Here is a 23,412-nt window from a genome sequence, read left to right as displayed (position 1 = left end):
GCGTCACTACTCTGCTGATAATTGTGACAGGAAAACATTGCCAACTGGTGCATTAGTTACAGTTGCATCCAGCTGTCATTCTGAAGTACAGTCAGTTAGAAACTTGATCCCCACATGGGAGAGATCTCATCCTCCCAGCACTTGGAATGAAATGTCTCCTCCTGCCGAGGTCAAGGGAAGAGACAGGAGGCTGAGAAAGATTGATAGTTGGATGTGAAAATTGATCCAGCTTTCCACAATCCAGCCGAGCAAAATCTTCTTTTTCCATTAACTCTTGCTATAATTTCTTTACAAGATCAATTGAGATCGTTCTGGGTTTACGGTTACAGTTTTTGATGTGATAGTGCTGCGTTTGTGGCCTGAGTATTTAATAATGCACCAAATTTAATTAAGTTTTTAAACTTGCCACAGTACAGCACTTTGCATTGGAATTCCTGTGGTTCTGGGCTATTGGTCCCAGCAAGCATGTGGGCCAAGATACAGAGTAGCTGGCAAAATTTGCAAGAGATTTGTGCTTTACATCTAAGCTAAAGCTGGCTTGTGCAAAGAGGCTTAAGCATTCCCGTCCCCCTCCCCCTTCCTCAAAGACAATTTATGTTCCAGCTGGGCACTCTCTTGTGTGGAAGAGATGAAATTTAATACAGGAATGTGTGCTGACATCTGAGCTTTTAAAAGTCTTTGATGTCTTGTGTTCAGGCCCTCTGTGGTCTCTAAAATAATCATTATATGAAGCACCATGCCAAGTAATCTCTAAGCCAGTATAAAGCAGCAACCTTGGTGAACACCGCGGGGTTTATAAACTGTCTGCTCCCCCACCCCCACACTTTGTCAGCTCAGCAAATGTTTCATAATTCAACTCTCTTCTAGCCAAGTTAAACTGGCTTTCAAGTACGATAATTTTTTTATTAACAACAATATTGTTGGGAAATGGGAGGACTGTGACAATGTAACAGAGTTCAGACATGATTGAAGCCAGACTGATCAGCTTCCTGTTGCGTGCTGTGGCCCAGGAGAACAGAGCTTTCTGCACCCCGTCCCACTGTGCTTCATCTGGAAAACTACGGCACCGGGTTTGATGCTGTTTACTGCTATGGAGCTTCCTGAGGCTTCAGATACCTTGACTGAGGCAGAAATTCTCAGTCCACGAGCAGACAAAAAGATAAAGACTGAAATTTCTAGTTTACTTCGTTATGGATTGCTGATGCCCAGCAGGTTTTAAAAACTTGTGCATGAGTACAGCACAATATAGGCCCACCTGCCCACGTTTTCATCTTTTTTGTCTTCCATGTTTTAAGAACCTGCTTAGCAATTGGCTGGGATCTGAACTTGTTGCCCTGGACAGTAATGGGAATAGAGGTGGTTATGGTTTCCTAAAACATACTAGATAGAACCTTGAGGGAAATTAACTAATTGGCTGCTACTTGGGCACTGTGAAATAACAGATGACTTTCAGTCTAATTTTGTTGTTCCTGAAGAAACTAATGACGGAGCCACAGACTTCCCTGGAGCTTTGGGGGGGGGGGGGGGGGTATAGCTGGTGGCTGACATGGTAGATGGGTAGTTGCTTTCAGATGGTATGTTTCTTTGATGTGTAGAGGTTATCCATACTCCCTGTGCATGGACTTGATTCTCAATGCCAATCCAACTACTGAAAGAATGCCAGAGCAACTCAGCAGGCCAGGCAGCATCTATGGAAAAGAGTTAACAGTCAATGCTTCAGGCTGAGACCTTTTATTGGGCCTGATGTTTAATTCTAAGTCCTGATGAAGGGTCTCGGTCTAAAACATCAACTGTTGACTCTCTTCCATAGATGCTGCCTGGCATTTTGCATGTCGCTTGGTTTTCTAGCATCTGCAGATTTTCTCTTGGTTTTGACTGGGCCATTCCAAATACGATTCCATTTAGAGTGGTCATGGGCTAAAGGTTCCCAGGGGTCATTGGAGAAAGAATATTTTGAGCACCTCCTTGAATCTCTTCCGCGATCAGCCTGGTAAACACTTTGCGTGACAGTAACCTGATAGGAGTGTAGAGATGTAGCAGGCAATGGAGGTAGGGCAGGCCAACGAAGGACAATGGGATCATGTGAGTGGCACTGTTGTGATGCCCCCTCTGACTCCAGTCTCCACTGTTTCATTGGGAGAGGTTAGCTTTCTGAGTTTGATTCAAAATTGAGAGAAAATGTTAAAGAGCTTCCTCTCCTTCAAGCTCCGTTTCCATTCTTACAAACTATATTCTTGTTTCAAAGGATTCTTGTCTAGAGTAGCTTGATGGGATGGGAAGGACGTGGAAAATTCTGGTGAAGCATAATCAAATTTTGGAGCAGAGATGTTGTAACCAAATAAATCTGTGTCTCTGGTACTGTTCTGACTTCCTGATCTTATTCAAGCTATGATGTTTGCCTATGGACAGAGCTGAAGGGAGTGGATGGAAGTATGTAGTTTAAATGCTGTTCCTAATGGCACATCTATATAATGCTGGGGACGTGCGGATGATATGGGGGTTTTACATTCGGGGAGTATACTTTAATCTTAACATTGCAAAATGAATAGCTGCAAATTGAGTGGCATACATTTTTATATCTGGAATAGAAACTGTATGATTCTGCTTTTCTGATTAAATAGTTTAGGCCAAAAATGAGCATAACTTTAAAGGCAGCAGGAACAGCAGCAGAAGATGTTAGGGGGCAGAGGGACCCAGGAATTTGGATAAGTGTTTTACTTCCTTGCAGATCTTCCAGTTCAGGGCTGAGGGGTGGAGGCCATTCTAATCTGGGTGTACCCAATGAAGGTACACTGGGTAACATCTTCCCTCCCAAAGGGAGCTTTGCAAAGAGAATAACCTTGGGCATGTGTCCCTGACATCCTGAGGTGACTCAACAGGAAGTGTTTGTTTGTATTTCACAATTGATGAGGTTTAATCCAGAAATGGTTGCACACTCAGTGATAAATCAATTTTAGACCGCACACTGAAGCAAAGTTGCTTGACCAAAGGAGTCAGTTTGGTAAATGGTTGGCTGCTTTTGAGTTGACAGTGTGCAGTATACATAATGTACTGTTGATTTAGTAAACAGAATAAAGCTTTCAGTTTGATACCTTAATGAAAACATTGAGGGACAATATCCCAGAGGTGGCAAATCATTTGCTGGAGAGAACAATTGAATGTTTTAAGTTTTTTAAATGGTACAGAGTATAACTGAAACAATGTTACAGTGCTGCAATGTGGGCTCTTCAGTCCAATTTAATGTATACATAGCTATAGAGGTCATGGCCAGTCCACGATCAAAGTTGCACCACAAAAGCTTTATTTATGATAGCAACCAGCTCAAGCAGGAGGTGCTTCAGAAATCACTATTTTCCTGCTCTGGATTGCTGATGCTGAGGGCCCTAGACGGGAGAATGTAGTGGTGCAAAAGGTGAGTACGCTTTCCAGTGTTGTGGTTGGCTAATGCCAGTGATCCATCCCATTCTTACAGTACCATCTACAAAAACCCAGCCAGAATCATTATTATTACTGACTTGTATAATATGCTATTTCTTGTTTTGTGGCAACAGTTCCGTACAAATCACTCAATGACTTATGTTAAATTAGTAAGGGACTGACAGGATGATTGTGATTTTTGAAATATTCTTCTATGGCTATTGTTCCGCTGGCACTTGATTCCGTAGTGTTTGTGTGCATCGAGCTGGACAGGCCGTCCAAGTGATAGCAAAAGCAGGAAACATTCATCTGCCTGCCTTATCTAAATGTCTACTGTTCCAAGAGCATTGCCCGGTTACAATCATTTATTGTGACCATTTTGCTTCCCCATTCCTGTGCTTAATTGTATTCTCTCCCTCCGCCTGCTTAGTTGAGTTTTGTGCCTGGCACAGTTACTGCTTTTCTCTTGATAAATCCTGCTTGTTTATTTTGATATCTGACTGACTCATTTCTTTGGACCAAGTCACAACTACTCATCCAGGTTTTTACTGTTAAGGTATCTTAATATCTTAATGAATATATTATGCTTTGAGGGGAGATTACCTCTTCATATCTCCTCTTGAGCCCTGCAACTCCTTGAAGATCTTGGCACAACCTGAAGCAGATTCATTTCCGTCTTCTTGCAAAGGCCTGATGTTTATTTTCTACATTGGCAGCTGAGCTTGTTGCTTTGTTCCCTGTTTCTGGAATTCCCACCACGGCTGTTGCTGACTCGAAGTAACATGAACTTGGAGTTGAACAGAACAGAAATGGGCTCTTTGGCCCACCAATTCTGCACTGCCCAATAACTCCCTACTTGCATTCATCCCACGCTGGTCCCTTTTGTATTTTCTCTATCAACTCCTCCCCTGACCCCCCCCCCCCCCAATCCTACTTGTTTGCCTACACTTTGGGGGCAATTTAAAGTGGCTATATAAAATATCAACACCCACTGGGTGGTAGCCTGTGGAATGGAGGTGAAGGTGCAAACTGTATTGCTAGCACTGAGGTCAGGATTGAACCCAGAGCTGACTGTCTGCTAGTACTGTCAGGCAACTGCTTCAGTAGCTGTGTCTCTGCTGCCTCGGTCACTCTGAAAACGCTGCAGTTGTTGCTGTTGTCCTGGTTGCTGCACTGTTCAACTTCTTCTTTTTAATACCCACAGGTGGAAGGAGATCAGGTGCCCCCAGGTCACACCATCAGCCAGTACGAAACATGTAAAATTCGCACTATCAAAGCCGGAACCCTGGAAAAACTAGTCGAAAATTTATTAACTGCCTTTGGAGACAATGATTTTACATATATCAGCATATTTCTGTCAACGTACAGAGCGTTTGCTTCAACAGAGCAAGTTTTGGAACTGCTGCTGGACAGGTAAAAGAGCAAATTATTGCTATCTATCTAAATGGACAATGGAATGGTTAGCTCTTCAACTGGGTTGTATCTGTTATGCAGATATTAATTTGGAATGATCAATGTTCCTGGGCTGAGATTGTAATGAGTTCACCAAAGGGGGTAGTGAGGTGCTTGACTGAGTGCTATGGCAGCTTAGTGTGTTGTGTACTATCACTGGAAGTTTTTATTCCATTCCCTTCAGCTGCTTCAGTTTTTGTTTCAGATTCTAGAATCCACAGTTTTAATTTATTTTCCTGATACCTCTACAGCTTTCGTTAGACATGAATAAATTCTGTGGGGATATTTCTGTTCTTAAAGGTTGAAAAAAAAGTACTTATTAAGATCCCGCGAGGAATAGGTCCATCTGGCCCTTCAACCCGTGCTGTCCCACCCCCAAGGAATCCAGCCTAATCATGGGACAATTTACAATAACCAATTAATTTACCAAATTGGTGTGTCTTCGAACTGTGGGAGGAAACTGGAGCACCCGGAGGAAACCCACACGATCATGAGGAGAACATACAAGCTCCATACAGACAGTGGCAGAAATTATTTTTGCTGAAACCTCGACAGCTGTCATTGCATGTGAATTAATTCTGTGGGATACTTTTGTTCTTAACGGTTGAAGTATTTTCTGTGGTTTCCTCCAAGGAGTATCTTTCAATAATGGTGTAAATATACTGATCTGTATTCATAGTTCAAAGTAGATTTATTACTAAAGTACATTATATGTCACCATATGCAAGCCCGAGGTTCATTTCCTTGCGGGCATATTCAGTAAATCCATAACAGAATAATAACAGAGTCAATGAAAGCCAGCACCGACCTGGGCCTGTGATTATTGAATTGATTGAGAGGCTGTGGACTGATGGACAAATCTTGTCAAGTGTTTCCTGACCCTTTTTGTTTTCCTTCTTGCTGCTGAACACCCAAGTGGAGGTATGCAACAGAGTAATGCACTCCACCTGCTGGTTTGGTGTAGAACCTTGCAAAGTGAATGCAAACCAGATGACTTGAGCACAATTCAGTATCTTGGATTTTCTGGCTAATTTTCTTTCAATGGCAGCCCTAAACCTGTCACTTATCAGCAGCACAGCTTAGCAATTTAATTTTTTTGTTAGTCTTTATCTCATTTTATACAATTGTTCACATTTAAATAGTATGATCTCATGTTGGCACTGAATGCACAATATCCAATATCCTGGAAGGATAATCCGGCAGCTGCATTAAATTTAACACTGTTGTGATTTTTTGTTGGAGACTTTATTTTTGTGTATGTGAGCAGATTGCAGATGTATTGCAAGCACTTGTACCCTGGGTGGTAAACTGTCTCTAAGGGTTTGTTATTTTCTCCAATGGAGACTGTTAGAATGGACTTAATGAGCGAAAGTTTGTAAATGGAGCACAAAAGAAGAAACTTCCATGGGAAATCTGCTGACCAGATGTTGGATTTTTAAAAACTGTATTAAAGAATCATAGATGTCTGCTTATTGCTAATTGAATCTGAAAAATATTTTCATTCACTCTTGCAAAATTATTTGTGGAAACTTGCATATATCATTTACAAGAAATTGGTTTCTCCTTTTCACTCCTTTACATTCTTTACATTTCTGTGTCTTAGGTGCTGGCGAATTGTAAGCTTGTCTGTTTCCAAGAACAGTTAAGTGGAAACACAGTTCTGAACCAAATCAGGAAGTGCAAATTTGCATCACTTGACTGACTGACAAATTTGTGTTGATGGCTCAGATAATATTGACTAAAAAATTGTTTACCAGATTCTCCAATTCACAGGAGTGCAGTGGGAATATTTTGTTCTGAGCTGTGGTTTGGAATGAACTAAAACTGAGGGAAATGAATTCCACTGAAGTTTTAAACAAAATGTTGAACTTTTGCACAAAAATAAAAAAAGATACAAAGCAAGAGTATAAGCTAATTAAACAACTGTTTTGAAGAGCCACTTCGCATATATTAGGCTTAAAACATTTTGTCATGTGCTATAAGTAAAATTGCAAGAAATGGACTGATGTATATTTTCAGAAGTTTTTGAAAGTCACTCATGACTATTTCCCCTGAATTAACAAAGGCATTAATGACATGTATGTACTTTGTGAGAGTGTTCTGAAATACAAGTGAGAGTTATCAGCTTGATTGAAGCTTAAGACATTGAGTCCAGAGTCCTTTCTTAAATTATTTCTTCAGCTAGAGAAGCAAAGACTTGTTTAAGCTGGTTTAACTTATTTTTATGACCGATTGCAGGTACGGAAACTTTGAGTGTCAAAGCTGTGGTGAAGATGGCAGTCAAAGTACATCAGAAGTGAGAGTCGTAATTAGGAAGTAAGTGGATCGAATGAGTATCAAAATGTTTTTCATTCAAAACAGGATAGTATGAAAGAAAATTGTTGGAGTTCCTGCAAGATTACACAGATGTTCTTGCAGTACGGTGAATATCAGTTCATAGGAAGCAGCTGCTACTGGAGTTCTGAAGAAGAATCTTGCATGTATAAAACACAACAATGAGAAAATGCCTGCCCTTCAGCATAAATAAATAGCTTTGGCTGATAATTCAGGGCTATCCGGCAAGGTTCAAGTGATATGAGATTTCCTATTCCAGGGCTTCATCTCTGCTCACTTCCACCCCCCTCACTATTTATAAACTTAGTGTGAAAATTCAGGGACAGGGTGTGGGGCAATGAAAAATCGAACGCAAGGTTTCTGAACCGGGTTTCTGCGAGAGATCATGATTTGAACAAATAGAGATCATTCTTTTAACTGTGCAGTGTACGATGCTTACGTTCGTAGTGGTGGGCAGTGACCAAGCAGTCCCGTCAGCAATCTTGTTAGAGGTCTCTCACCCGGTATGGCAGTGCGCAGTAGGACCGTGCTTGAGTCTAGTCTATTCTCAGTTTTTAACGTGCGATAGGGAAGGACGGTAGGTTGATAATTAATGAGCACTGTATTGCTGTTGAGCATGAAGTACGTTTTCCAAGCATTGAATGGACTCGCCCGATTTCGGCTGTGGCGTTAGCCTCTCCCTCCTAAATTACCTTCCCCAGCTTCTCGTTACGCACCACCGACTGACTTATGGCTGTGCACAAACTGTACTGGTGTCGTTTCTCCATGGATTGTCACCTTGTCATGGTGGAGAAGCTTGTGTGGTCCTGAGATCCCAAGAGCGATACCGTCTGGAGCTATGCTCCTGGTAAGGTCGAGGGTGAGGTCCCTGACAAAGGACAATCCAACCAAGATCTCAACAGTAGAACAGGCAGGCGAAGTTACTTCGAATCAACGACTATGAGGGCTGCAACAAATCCATCAGCTCCAATCGTCGTGGTTTCCATGCCATTGGTTGATTGATTTGTGAAGTATCGTGCACTTCTTGCAGCGCAACATCAAATACACGTTAAAACAAATACACACACAGGCATTTTCACTCTGTGATAGATCAACGGAATGACCATCATGCTTGACTTTGAGGGATAGCCACAATGACTGGTGTAGTAGAAAATTGGAGGGAAATTACATTCTAAAGATGGACCAGTGTGGCGATTTTTGAAGAGGAGGTGTGAGATGGAAGAGGAAGTTTCTAGGCCTAGGCCTGAGGACAATTCTGATAAGGTTAATGATGAAGAATTACAATTACAACCTCAGAAGGGTGGCTTCCATCATTATGGACCCCCATCACCCAGGACATGTTCTCCTCTTATTGTTACCATCAGGAAGGAGGTACAGAAGCCTGAAGGCACACATACAGTGATTCAGCAACAGCTTCTTCCCCTCTGCCACATGATTTCTAAATAGACATTGAATCCATGAACACTACCCGACTACATTTTTTAAAATTTCTGTTTTAGTACTACTTCATTTAACTATTTGATGTATATATACTTAATGTACTTCAGTTTTCCTATATTTATCATGTACTGCTGCTGCCAAGTTAACACATTTCACAACATATGCCAGCAATATTAAATCTGAATCTAATGCACAAGAACATCTAGATCCTCTGTATTTCATGCTGCAACCTCAGCTTAGATAGATAATCCAACTATTGATTCCTCATACTAGTGTACAGGATTTCAGTTCTGAGTTTAAATGCCATTTGGCAAGTTTCTCCACACTCACTAAACCTATCAATATCCTGTTGCAGTTCACATATCCTCATTACAGCATGTATACACCTGTTTTCACCTCCTCAGCAAGCCGGCATGCCTCTGCACCCTTTTCCAATTCATTAATATCGATAAGTAAAGGGAAAGACTGATCCTTGTCAATGGTGCATTCAGACTAATCTTCAATCCATGTTAATGCACTTTTCCTCTTCTGAGCTCTTGTGCACGCCTCTTATTAATGCCTTCTAGAAATCCTACTGGGCTACATTTATTATCCTCTATTGATTCCATTTGTCACATCCTTGAAGTGCCCCAGCAGCTTTGAGAAACATGATATTCATTTCATAAAACTATCTTACCTTGGTTTAATTAAGTTAAGCCTTTCTAAATGAGTGGCTGTTTCTTCCTTCCTTAAGATTGCAGCATCTTCCCAACAATGATTAAAGATTAGCTTTACTTGTTACATGTCCAGTACATTGAATAATACAGTGAAATGTATTGGAATGTGAACTTTGCTGGCGACCTGGCATTTATGCCCATCATTGCCCATGAAATGAGAATGTAGTCTTGAAACAACTACATTGGACACATAGACCACTATAGTTAAGAGCATCAGATTCCTTCTCCCAAAAAGCATCAGTGCACCAGACAGGATTTTAATAACCACCTGAAAATTTGGTGCTTATTTTTACCACAATTTGTTTAAAATTCATGCTGTATTTAGTTGAACATGGAACCTCCCACCCAGTGATTTTGAACATGTATCAGATTAGTAGAAATCTGGCGATTAGTCTAGTAGTCACAATAGCGCTGAATATTAATTCTAAGCATATATTTACCCTTAACATGACCGCTGACTTCTTTCACATTAATTTCTAGTGCTATAGCCTCAATTCTGCGAGCCTGGCTGGACCAGTGCTCTGAAGACTTCCGGGAAACTCCGAATTACACGTGCCTCCACAAGTTACTCTGCTACCTGAGACAGACAATGCCAGGCTCCGATCCTGAGCGAAGGGCTCAGAACCTCTTGGAGCAGTTTCAGAATCAGGAGCTGACAGAACAGGAGCTGGACAGTAAGATGAACCTTTTGAGCTGCAACTAATGAGTTGGGGAATGAATGTAGGGCTTAAAGGGGAAGTAAGGAAATTTCTTTATTCCTCTGGTTATTTGAGGATTCTGCCCCCAATTTTCAGTGTCATTTAAAAGGGAAACTGATTATTTGAACAAAACAAACATTTTTTGGGGGGAAATGGAGATGAAATTACAATGAATGGATATAGATAGAGGCATCAAACAAACACAGGAATCTTTAACAAAATTGGCTGACTTCTCTTAAGATTTCCCTGACTGCTTCACTTTAAAAAAAATTAGTTCGAATTGCTGCCAGCTCTGTTGCAAGCTCTGGAGTTCAAAGGTAATCTGAAAACATGAACCTGGACTTTACAGTAGTTACCATGGCAATGCTAACAGCCTTTACTGTGACTGAAGTAAACTGGCAGCAACTGCTGAGACACAGACTGGAGCACAAGTCCACTGTCAGCAAATCCTTGCTCCTCCAAACTTCACCTATCTAATCACAAGAAATTAACGAACAGCTGGAAGTTTCAGATATTTACAGAAAACTTCACTGTAAAATACCCAGAAAATTTTGTGCTTTGTTGCTTGAGGTATACGTTGCTGTTAGTTGTTAAGCCATAATTACCCTTTAGTTACCCAACATTTCCACCCCCCCCAAAAAAAAAACTTATGGGTTATGGTTTGCTCAGATAATAGGTTTTAAATTTTACAAACCTTTTTGATTGATATATTTCAGCTTCTGTCCTATTTTATAGGTTCCAAACACAATGCTCTGCATAGTATTAGCATTTCCTTTAAAACAGACACGCCTCTCACATTCTCAGTTGATGCTTCTGGAAATACCTCAGTGGATGCGCAGCTGGCTTGGTAGCACACAGCTGCTGGACAATGAATTGCTCCTGAACCGATGCTGATAGGTTACCACTGTCACTGTGTGGGAGACCCGTACCACAGTTGTTGCCAGATCTGTGCCAGCTTTCACTCAGTACAGACATGAGAAAATCTGCAGGTGCTGGAAATCCAAAGCAACACACACACAAAGTGCTGGAGGGACACAGCAGGTCAGGCAGCCCTCATGAGTCCCGAAGAAGGGTCTCAACTCGAAGTGTCAACTGTTTACTCTTTTCTATAAGCACTACCTGGCCTGCTGAGTTCCTCCAGCATTGTGTGTGTGTGTGTGTGTGTGTGTGTGTGTGTATGTCATTCAGTGCAAGATTGCTGTTTTACTACTAACTGCAAAATTGGTGACATTTCATGTAATCTGAGGGGCAAGTGTGTTTAATAACACAATGGATGGCAAGTTAGTCAAATTAGTATAATGACATGTGCCATAGTTCACTAGTGACTGCTTAGTGTTGACCAATAAAAATTAATGTCTGGTTCCTCCCCATTTGCCCTTATCCAGTATCCCTAAACCACAGACTGACCCTGTTTTGGGCAAGTGCAGTAATGTTACTGGAACACATCCAGCTAATTCCTGGATTGTTAATTGCCTATTTACCTAAATTAGAATACCTTAGCAATGCATTCATAAATTTGGTTTTATACTTGACTCATTCATTTCTCACGGGATGGTGAAGGAACTCATTGCAGTAAAGGCTTTGCAGTTGTCTATGGTTGTGGATTTATACAATCCTGTACTGGATTTTAGATTTAAACAATATTTACCATTAATCTTATAGGAATTGTAAGATAAAGCAAAACAAATACTGACCTGTCAGTAATTGGAGGAGACAACATTTTATTCTCCACTCAAACACTCTACCAAGAAGTTGTTTGTATAGCACTCTGGAATAATTCTTTTAAACTTCAATGCAATCCAACAAGTGTTTGGCCATCCTCCTTGCCTCCTTTCAGTAATATTCCTCTGAACTCCCCCCTCAGTTAAAGGGTATGAGGTTTCTTGTTGCATATTTCCTGAATGGTGCATCTTTTCTTGAGCTTAATGGGTGAATTATACAAAACAGTTTTGTTTTGTGCCTTCTTCAGACTTGTTGATAAGTGTTTGTTACATTGTCACTTAAAAGTAATGCTGGCTTACTTTAAAACCAGAACCATTCAGTTGGTGGGAAGATTGACTCAGGCACAGATTAGCTCTTTGTTCATCTCTGCTCTTTAATGGGAACATACCAAGAAAACGGTTTTTCTTGCCAGTTGAGTGCTCCATTTAAGTGACTTTGTAGTGTAATATAATTTTATCAAAGCCATTTATGGATGTGAGAAAATTGATTACTTTTTTCAAATAATTATTTTAAAATCAGAACAAATTGTAATTGTGCAAGTTTGACCTTGTTCTTTTTTAGATCTTAGTTAAGTGTTGTGAACCTTGGGCACAAATAAGTGTCTTGTCAATTGTACAGATGGTTACCATGGAAACATCACTTTCAGTCTTGGAGAGGAAGGGGATGTAGAGATAGATGGAATTGAAGAAAAACAGGATTTCCTCTCCTTCTCATCAGATAAAGTGGCAGAACAGTTGACTTACATGGATGCTGTAAGTAAACAAGAATTTGGGCCATTATGTCGGTATGATTACCTGGTTACCATCAATTCCATATATTAAGTAAGCGTCCTAATCTTTCCTCACATTGCTAATGCTTTTAGTGCTGTGTCAGTCAGTATTGCTCTAAGTTCACTTCATAGAGCAACATTTTAAAGCTTCAAAGCATGTGACTTCAGTATCAACGTTGGAATGTCAGTGCTGTCAAAAGCTTCAACAATCCTTTTGTCTTTCTGAACAGGATGTTATGTGAGAGAATGCTAAAAAGCCCATACTGTAATGCCAGATCTTGGGCATTGACACAGTGAATTAGGATCAATCCACAATAAAGGCTGCAATCTTCAGAGCTAAAGTACAATCTTTGTCACAAATTATTTGGAAAAAGGAGAAAAAAAAATGTTGATCCAGCTTGGTGGCACAAAGCTTTGGCAATGCTATATTATGATAGAATAGGTTAAAAAAAACTAATTTGAGTGGGATACTGCTGGGATGAGGTTTCAGTGAAGCACAGTTGGGCACGGTATGAAGCCAGCTTTGTGTGCCGTTTTGACTATAGTCTATTAGTTTGAACTAAAATGGCTGTTTGTGTGTTCTTTCTCAAAATAAAATTATGTTTGAAACTGCCTTTGATTCTATTAGATATACATTTTAATTGTACACATTCTCACTTAAATATTGTTGCATTCAATATTTCCACCTCTGATTTCTTCAGCCTAATTGAGCATGCATAATCTGTGTAAACTGAAAGTCACAGCCTTGGGCTTCTATTAGACCAAGTGTCTGTGCACTCGACATTCTTTTCCATGGTTTTAAAAGGAACATTTACTTTCCTCAACATAGCTCTATCAAATTTCATTCTGTACTCAGTCAACTAAAATCTCAATCATGTTTTTGTTACCTGGATTTCATTATCCAAAGCTTCCTCAAGAATCTTCTGTCTATATATTACCTTGTACCAGGATCTCAATGTTCATAGATCACAGTTAGCTCCCTTCCTCCCTATACCTTTGGTTTGAAATGAATCCTGTTGTAGTCCTACTGTACAGAAATGGGACATTCAACCCACCATGTCTGCATTGACCATTGAGCACTCAGTTCCATTATTATTTTTGTTTAACCTTCTTGTGCTATTAGAAGGTGTTAAAGTGATTTTTGGGTTTAGGACATATACATTTAGAAATTTCCTTTGGCTACCGGTCTTCACATCTGAAAATGTATTGTGCAATTAATTTGGAATGCAGGTCTGAACAATGGGTCCCTGACAGCTGTGATTCCCAGTCCAGACAATGCGAATTAAAATTCATTTGGACATCTGTTTAATTGGCTACTTACAAGTCTTGTGCTTAATTTTATGTTTGACTTTAGGAATTGTTCAAGAAAGTTGTTCCACATCACTGCTTAGGCTGTATATGGTCCAGAAGGGACAAAAAGGGAAATAAGCACCTGGCACCCACCATTCGAGCCACCATCACCCAGTTCAATATCCTCACAAAATGTGTCATCAGTACCATATTGAGGGATCTACAGCTGAAGCCACAGCAAAGAGCCAGAATCATCGAGAAGTGGATTGATGTTGCCCAGGTAACACATGAATCAGAATCAGGTTTATTGTCACCAGCATGTGACGTGAAATTTGTTAACTTAGCAGCAGCAGTTCAAGGCAATACATAATCGAGCAGATGGAGAGAAAAATAACAAATAAAATAAAAATAATAATAATAAACAAGTAAATCAATTATGTAAATTGAATAGAGTTTTAAAAAAACGTGCAAAAACAGAAATACTGTAAAGTGAAAAAAAAGTGAGTGGTGTCCAAAGATTTAATGACCATTTAGGAATCGGATGGCGGAGGAGTAGAAGCTGTTCCTGAATCGCTGAATGTGTGCCTTCAGGCTTCTGTACCTCCTATCTGATGGTAACAGTGAGAAAAGGTCATGCCCTGGGTGCTGGAGGTCCTTAATAATGAACGCTGCCTTTCTGAGACACCACTCCCTGAAGATGTCCTGGGTACTTTGCAGGCTTGTATCCAAGATCAAGCTGACCAGATTTACAACCTGCTGCAGCTTCTTTTGGTACTGTCCATACCAGACAGTGATGCAGCCTATCAGAATGCTCTCCATGGTAAAACTATAGAAGTTTTTGAGTGTACTTGTTGACTTGTTTGTTTTCACAATGTGAAAGGTCAGAGGCCATGGTGCAAGTGTCAATCAGGGTAGTAGAGGACTTTTAAAACTGAAAGCAGATCAAGTCTAGTTGTTTCCTATTGGTGGGTTTGGAAGCTTATTGGGTTGTGGTCATTGGGTGTTGCTATATCTGAATTTGAAAGCTTGTAAAATTAGGAAGAAGTGACTGGAAGTTGAGGTGGGTGTCCAAGAAGCATTTCTGAAGTATAGTGAGTTCTGGTTATTCATCATTCTGAGACTTTGGAAGGCTGTATCAACATAACTTCTGCATCCTTGGTTGTAACCATGAGCTGGAAACTGTACCCATTAAACTGAGAATATAATGAATAACTAGCACTCTTTTCTCCCTTTAGAGTATTTGCTGTGCCGTGTCTTGTGCAGTAGAGATGCTGTGGTTGCTTTGTTCTTGTGCTTCCCTTAATTATACAAGATTTGGGGCGTCCTTGTGTCTGCTTTTTACTTCAGTTCTTCCATAATCATCTTACAACTTTACAAATGGATAGCCTTATTAACTTCACTGGGTCATGACCTCTGCCCCATATAGTGGAGTTGAGTCTTTATTCATTTCTTTCTTGAAATAAATCTACAAGTCTTTGAAAGAGAAAGTTACTGGGGATATAAACTTCTGTGCTTCTGTAGGCGTCTGTATTTGAATATTAGCATTAAAAATGGTAATGCTATTTAAATGATGCATAATAGCAACATGTTCTTAATTTTTAATTACACTTGGGAAAAATTAAGTTGGTTATTTGATCCAAAACAATTTCTCTCCCTCCTTAGTGCAAGATCTTTAACTATTTTAATTTTTATCTTGCTTGGGCATGTGCCCTTGTGGCTACATTCCAATGTTTGGTCAAAGTTGTCCCCGAGTTTCAACTAATGAACAATCCAACAATCACTTGAGGAGAGGGAGCACGGTGGAAGAGGAACAGGTTGGCTCCATCCTCATTCCATTATCAAAAATCGATAATTTGCATCAGGTTCCACTGTATGCATTTCCTCGTGAGTCCTGGAATGGGAATCTTGCTTCCCTGGATCTCTGTAGAACAAGGAACATAGAAGACATTCCCACCATAATTCTGGCTGAGGCTAGCTATCCTGGCATCAGCTGCTGTATATTAGTTCACTTGTAGCTAATAGAAGTGCATCAGTTTTAGTTCTGATATGTCTGAGATTATTGTATGCAGTGGGGTCTTCAACATGAGGATTTTACCTCAGCCATTGTTGTCACTTTTAATCCAATTATCGGCAGAAAGGCTTCTCTTTTCAGTCTGTTCCCCTCCCACCACCGCAAAACAATTTTAGAAGAAAAGTTTGTATTTGATCACTTCTGAAGTCTCTTCTGGTGTCCTTGACCTCATTTGTGACCGGTGTCTGAAGTTGTTAGGCAATGAAGGGAGGAGGTGGTTGTAAAGAAAATGTGAATAACAAGCTTTAAGCTGCCAAGTATAAATGTTTTCCACAAAACCTTAATGCTGTGGTATTTTCACAGCTGACTCTTGGTAGCTATGTTCAAAACCCTAAGGTATCAAGAATTCAGCAACCACTCATATTTAGACAAAAAATCTCTTGTTTTACCATTAGGAATGCAGGATCATGAAGAATTTCTCCTCACTGCGTGCCATACTTTCAGCCTTGCAGTCAAACCCCATCTACAGACTGAAGAAGGTTTGGGCTACTGTATCAAAGTAAGTCTATTACCAAGATGGCTGTATGCATTTTCTTTAATACATATGCGGTGACATGGATTGCAGATTCTTCCCTGAGTTTAATTTCAAGATGGGCAGATCTCAAAGATTTTGACAGGGTTTTCAGATTTGTTTTACCCAATCCCCTAAAGGATCTGTCTTGACTGGAGAATAAGCATTTGCTGAGTAATTGTCTCTAAGGCAGCGGTTCCCAACCTTTTTTTTAATGCCACGAACAATACCATTAAGCAAGGGGTCTGTGGACCTCAGATTGGGTGAAAGAAAATATTATCCCAATTTAGATCTGAATTGCCGTCAAAATTGTTACTCTGAGCGTATATTTCTCTGGTGAAGTAAGAGTGTTCACTAACAACATAGAGAATTTGCAATCCTTCATCACTCAATGAAATGTGTTAAATCTCTCTAAAGCAATTGCCTGAGATTGGAATTCAATGTCAGAGAAAACTTGATCGTATCCTGATTTTTTAAATATTTTAAGCTGCTTGAGCATTTGTCTGGCTACCATAACGTTTGATAAAGATCTTCTTTTTTTGTTCTGTGAAAATATAAAATTCCACAGAGCTATCCGTTATTTATTTTATCAGACACCTTGATGGCAGGTAATTAATCTGTTTCTTATAATTGTGTCTCACTCTTTTGATTAGAGACAGCATGTTGATGTTTGAAGAGCTTTCAGAAATATTTTCTGACCAAAATAATCATCTGACAAGTAGAGAGCTCCTAATGAGGGTAAGGTGAATACTTTCCTATAGGTGGGGCATTAAATCGTTATAAACAGTTCTTGTAATGGGTTAAGCCAGTTGCTGACAGCTAATGAATACTGTATACCAATCTCAGATCCATTTTGTACCAGGTAGTTTGGTTTGGTCTAGCTGGTCAAAATTTCTAATGGAAATGATAAGTACAATTTTTCATGAACTGGCTTTAAACTTGTGCTGCCATTCCAAGTGATAGAAGTTTATCTTGGAATATCTTCTAATGAATTGCAAAGCGAAATTTGTTTAATTATGGTCATTTTGCTTCATGCACTGAGCTCCCCGTAATTTAAAAGCCAGGTGAAATGCTTGTGTGTCATTTCCTGTGTGTAATTGATTTGTTCAATTATCACCCATTTCTTATACTTTGTTATTTTATTGATGAGGATTACTGGCTGCTTGAGACCCAGGCCTCATTTATAATCCACATGTTTGTTTGTGGAATCTTTTTAACTGTAGCTACTAAATTTTAAAAAATCATAAATTAAATCAGCTGTCATCTTATTCAACTGGTTTCTCTGACTCTTGATAGAACAGTATGCTCTTAAAATGCTGAATATGTTCCAAGTGCTAAAATAATCACTCGTATGTATGAGAAACACTATCGATCTTTCAGTGTCACCATATTTTGTAAGTTTATCAAAGATAAGAGCATTGTAAGGAAATCTCATTAAATACACAGTCACCTCATTTTGGGCATGTTATCAATGCTTGCTGTCTTAGTGGGGGCGGAAGCAAATTGCATTTAGTTGAAAATTTGGGAGAAGTGTGTTTAATAATATATGAAAAATGCTCTTTCATCTTGCTGGTATAAACAGTATGGCAGTAATCCAGTTCAGCTGAGCTAATTTGTTTGTAAAAATAAGTAACATGATTCAAATCAAGATATTAGGAATTGCAACTAGATCTTTTACCATTTCTTTCCACAAAGCTGACGCATCCTTCCCAGCTCATTGATTAATTGCCAAGATGTTTTCTTGACCGCCCCTTCACCCTGAACAAAAAGATCTTGCTGCCAGCACATGTCTCTCTAGGCCTCCAATGTTTAAAAATAACTGCTCACCCTCAGTTTAGATTAGGGTTAATTCAGCATTGGTATGGAAAAACTGGGTTAATAATGAGGAATAAGTGCTTGTATTTAGGGATAGGAAGTTTAGACTGATACTGTAACTGTAAATACTTGGTGCTCATGAACATTCTAAGGAATGTGGTTCCAATTCCTCAGATATCCCTTTTCCTATTTATTTCTGATTTATTTTTCTCGACCCTGAAGTTTTGCTTGCTTAACCAAATTAACAGGCAGCAAAATACACTGAGCTGAGCCAAGATTGACCTCTGCTAGAATATTTGTGCTTATTTAAAACTGAATGACAGTCGGACAGTGAGCACAATGGTTCACTTCTTGAAGCATTAATTCGAAATCCATTTAGAAAACAGTCTTTTCACATCTTAAGCAAATGTACACAAAATGCTTGAGGAACTCAGCAGGTCAGGCAGCATCAGTGGGAGTGAATAAACAGTCGATATTTCAGGCTGCAACCGTTCTTCAGGACTAGCCTTCTTTCCCTCCCCTACATTTTTATTTTGGCGTGTTCCCCTTTTCAGCCCTGATGAAGGGTCTCGGTCCAAAACATCGACTATTTGTTTATTTCCGTAGATGCTGGCTGGCCTGTTGAGTTCCTCCAGCATTTTGTGTGTGTTGCTTTGGATTTCCAGCACTGTACTGTACCTGTAGAGTTCCCCGTTTTCACATTTTAGTCAGTCAGTTGCCACTGTGGAACATTAGCAGACAATTTGTGACTTCAGAACTGTCCATTGTATCTTTCCTTATCAGTATAATATTATGAGCACTCATTCATTGATGGTGCCTCAGACAAATTCCCTCTGTTGCTTGGATTGAAGTAATCCATGCGGAAACTTTGGCAGCCAGTTTCATAGAAAGCTGCATCTGAACCATTGTACCCGTGTATTTGCATGTTTTTACCCCTTCATTTCTGCTACCTGGTGTTCTTGATATCCTGACTCCATTTCCTCTGTTTGCCTTCCATAAATTTTTAAAACAAAATTGAAAAGTTCACAGGTCTGGTTGTTGAAAGGTCATCCACCTATAATATTGACTCCCTCTTTCACCAGACAAGCATTTTCTGTTTTTCCAAATTCCCAGAGCTGCAGCAGTTTTCATTTCCATAAAATTAAATGGTTCACAGTCAGCAGTTGAGCTCAGAAACCATTCTGTCAATAACATGGGCTTCTTTTCCCCAAATCTGCTGAGTATCTCACACTTTTTCATATCCTTCAATAATCTTATCCTGCTTGTCACTCTGGCCTTCTCTGTTTGTATGGTCTTGCAACTTTTCACTCAGCCGTTCACATTTATCATTCTGACTCATCCCATTCCTTTTCTCTTTCACTCTTCCACTTGCTTAGTTACTAATCAGTCATGGTGTTAGCTACTTACAAACTTATTGCTGAGTTACCATACCACTTCACCTTGTTCACAGGGTAAGAAAGTCAAAGTAAGGGTTCCTTGTTTAATTCCCCTTCTGTTTTGAATAGAGTCGTGTGTTTCTGTCTGCTCAAAGAGGACTAAATGCAGAACAGTTTTCTGTAATATTCTTTCTGCACAGAGGTCTCTGAGTTCCATAGTTCTCAAGATGCTTGCCTCGAAGTTGCCCTGATCTTATGCTGTGTTAGTCCCTTGTAACCCATCCGCCTTTTGTTGTCAATTGGCCATCCTCTGATTGAAATCAAAATTGGGTGAACAAAGATTTTTATTCACAAATCTCATACTGAATGCCAAAATGTTCTTTATTGGAGAGTCTCATAACAGTTTTTGTAGTTATAAATATCTAGCATGGATGATGTCTTAGCTTGTGCTTTCTTTAGGGATATAGCTGTCCCATATATAATTCACTTTTATGTAGCCTTCCTTTAATCTGTAGAAGTCATATAGATGCATGATTACCTTTAGCTTTATAGTTACCTTTCTGTGGTCAGTTACGAGGTCAGCATTGATTACCAGTTTCTATTTATGTTGGAGCTTGCATTGTGGGACTGCTGTCTGTATCATCTACTGGTACTGTGAGATTGTGAATATGCATACTTTGACACAGTCCTGGTTATCTTCATCTCTGATACCTGTGGAAGCAATGTTTTTCATGGAGCATCTTCTCCATGCACGTCAGAGCTTCACCTTTTATTGTCCATCAGTGTGACCAGCAATCCAAGTTTGGAAGCTTACAGAAAGTCTGAACTAGTTCCCAGTATGACTGTATATGAAACTTCTCCACCTTCCAACAAATAGTTCAAAGTACATTTACTATCAAAGTATGTGTACATTGGACAACTTTGGGATTCGTCTCCTAGGAGGCAGCCACGAAACAAAGAACCCCAAAGGAACCCATTTAAGGAAAGAAAATGAAACTGTTGGACACCCAATGTGCAGAGAGAAACAAAAAAAGATCATGCCCATTTAAAAAAACAAATAATTAAAAAAACATAAAAATAAAGACAGTCGAACACCCAATGTGCAGAGAGAAAGAAAGTAGGATTGGAAAGAATTGAGATGTAAATACCTGATGAGATTATACCTACATAGTAAGGAGCAATGATTGTTCTTGTGTACAATAGGTCCATCAGTGTTTCTGCAAGCAAGTTAACCCCTTCCAATTCCCAGTGATGTAAATTGTGTGTACTTAGGTGTAGGTTGTTAACAATCTGGTACGATACTGTCCTCTGTATGGCTGCATAGAACTTTCACTCTAAATAAAGCACTGTACAACTTATCACAGTTGGAAATATCTTAGCTGAATCAAATTTTTTCTTTACAAGAGCCTCGAATGGAATAAATTTGATTCAGCTGGAATGTAAAACATTGCGGGAAATTATCCGGCAGGGTGCTAATTGCCTTTTATTTCCGTCCTTTCAGGAAGGCACTTCAAAATTTGCAAATCTGGACAGCAGTGTGAAAGAAAACCAGAAACGGACTCAGAAACGGCTGCAGTTGCAGAAAGATATGGTAGGTTACTCCTTTATATTCACCACCAGGTGAAAAAATTGCCTGGAAATTGGTCTTGTATTTGTATAATGCAGCTGTTGTATATCTGGCTATTTACCAGTACTTAGAATTAAATGGAACACTGGTATTACTGATTGCTCTTTCAAAGTGTTCAGATTAGTTGTAACCTTAAACTATTTGTACTGAAAATGAAATATTGCTCTATATTGACATAATTTCAATGAAAATATTCTACATTTCATTTGATTATGATTGAATGCCTGGACCAATAAAGCAGGAGTATGCCTCTAGGCCTTAGTAGGTGAGGTCTTGACAATAGTTGATTTTGTTCATTCATTGGGGCATGGGTGTCACTTGCAAGAGTAGCAATTAAATCGCCTCAAAGGTGATGAGAAATTGCTACAGTCTTTGTGCCTTGTGTTGGAAGTAATCACAGAACTGGTAGAAAGGTATTGGATTTCTACAGTTTTCCTACGCTATATTAACAACTGCATTGGTGCTGTTTCCTGCACCCAGGCTGACCTTATCGACTTCATCAACTTGTCCTCCAACTTCCACCCTGCTCTCAAATTTACCTGATCCATTTCTGACACCTCCCTCCCCTTTCTCGATTTTTCTATCTGTTTCTTTGGAAACAGCTTATCCACTGATGTCTATTACAAACCCAATGACTCTCACAACTACCTGGACTATACCTCTTCCCACCCTGTTACTTGTAAAAGTGCCATCCCCTTCTCTCAATTCCTCTGTGTCTGCCACATCTGTTCTCAGGATAAGGCTTTTCATTTCAGAGCAAAGGAGATGTCCCCTTTCTTCAAAGAAAGGCACTTCCCTTCTTCCACCATCAATGCTGCCCTCAACTGCATCTCTTCCATTTAGCGCATATCTGCCCTCACCCCATCCTCCCACCTTTCCATAGTGATAGGATTCCTTTTGTCCTCACCTACCACCCCACCAGTCTCCAGGTCCAGCTCTGTAACTTTCACCATCTCCAATGGGATCCCACCACCAAGCACATCCTTCCCTTCCCCCACCTCTTGTTTCTGCAGGGATCGCTCTCTACACAACTCCTTTGTCCATTCATTCCTCCCCACTGATCTCCCTTCTGACACTTATCCTTGCAAGCGGAACAAGTGCTACACCTGCCCTTACACCTCCTCCCTCACTACGATTCAGGGTCCCAAACAGTCCTTCCAGGTGAGGTGACACTTCACCTGTGAACCTTTTGGGGTCATCTGCTGTATCTAGTTCACCTAGTGTGGCCTCTTGTATATTGGTGAGACCCAACATAAATTGGGAGACCGCTTCGCCAAACACCTATGCTCCATATGCTAGAAAGTGGGATCTCCCATTTTAATTCCACTTCCCATTCCCATTCCAGCTTGACCATTCATGACTTCCTCCACAGTCGTGATGAGGCCACACTCAAGTTGGAGGGGAAACAACTTGTATTCCATCTGGATAGCCTTCAACACGATGGCATGAACATCAATTTCTCAAATTTCCAGTAATGGCCTCCCTGCCCACCATACCTTCTCTATTCCCCATCCCCTTCCCCCCCCTCACCTTATCTCCTTGCCTGCCCTTTGTCTCCCTCTGGTGCTCCTCCCCCTTTTCTTAATTCCATGGCCTTCTGTCCTCTCCTAATAGATACCCCCTTCTTCAGCCCTGGATTTCTTTCAACCAACTTCCCAGCTCTTTACTTCACCCCTCCCCCTCCCAGTTTCACTTATCACCTTGTGTTTCTCCCTCAGCTCACCGTCTTTTAACTCCTCACTTTTTTTTTTCCCAGCCCTGCTGAAGGGTCTCAGCTCAACACCTCGACTACTCTTTTCCATAGATGCTGCCTGGCCTGCTGAGTTCCTCCAGCATTTTGTGTGTGTTACTTAGATTTCCAGAATCTGTAGATTTTCTCTTGTTTGTGAATTGACAGTGATGGTTTGGTGGTGTATTTCCAAAGAGTATTGTTCTGCTTCATTGCCGTCCTTGTCTTTCAAGATGTTAGAGGTGGTGGGCTTTGGAAGGTGCTGAGAAGGAAGCCTTGGTGAATTCCCTCATGTTCCTGACTTCTCCCATAGATTAGGGAATCCACAGATGAATCTCTCAGCCAGACAGGATTTGTAATCTTTTGCTCTAAATGTTACACTTGGCCATTTCTTTGTATCATCTGAACTGAATTGAAATGCCTGGAGATTGGTCTGTGTAATACT

At 40.1% G+C, this 23,412-nt stretch overlaps 1 protein-coding gene across 5 annotated transcripts in view; it reads left to right on the top strand.

Annotated features, from left to right (window-relative positions):
* Positions 1-23,412, top strand: part of rgl1 (ral guanine nucleotide dissociation stimulator-like 1) — a 166,150-nt gene that overhangs the window by 121,655 nt on the left and 21,083 nt on the right. For all 5 annotated transcript variants that reach the window (XM_059984834.1, XM_059984831.1, XM_059984835.1 and 2 more), the window contains exons 3-10: positions 4,622-4,830; positions 7,108-7,185; positions 9,840-10,033; positions 12,398-12,531; positions 13,903-14,118; positions 16,305-16,408; positions 17,074-17,158; positions 21,113-21,202. In XM_059984834.1, the coding sequence (XP_059840817.1) occupies positions 4,622-4,830; positions 7,108-7,185; positions 9,840-10,033; positions 12,398-12,531; positions 13,903-14,118; positions 16,305-16,408; positions 17,074-17,158; positions 21,113-21,202 (1,110 nt within the window). The remainder of the gene's footprint in view (positions 1-4,621; positions 4,831-7,107; positions 7,186-9,839; positions 10,034-12,397; positions 12,532-13,902; positions 14,119-16,304; positions 16,409-17,073; positions 17,159-21,112; positions 21,203-23,412) is intronic.

Source organism: Hypanus sabinus, chromosome 11 (genome assembly GCF_030144855.1).
Source record: "Hypanus sabinus isolate sHypSab1 chromosome 11, sHypSab1.hap1, whole genome shotgun sequence".
Taxonomy (NCBI): domain Eukaryota; kingdom Metazoa; phylum Chordata; class Chondrichthyes; order Myliobatiformes; family Dasyatidae; genus Hypanus; species Hypanus sabinus.
Note: the sequence above shows the minus strand (reverse complement) of the source record. Positions and strands in the feature narration are given on the sequence as shown.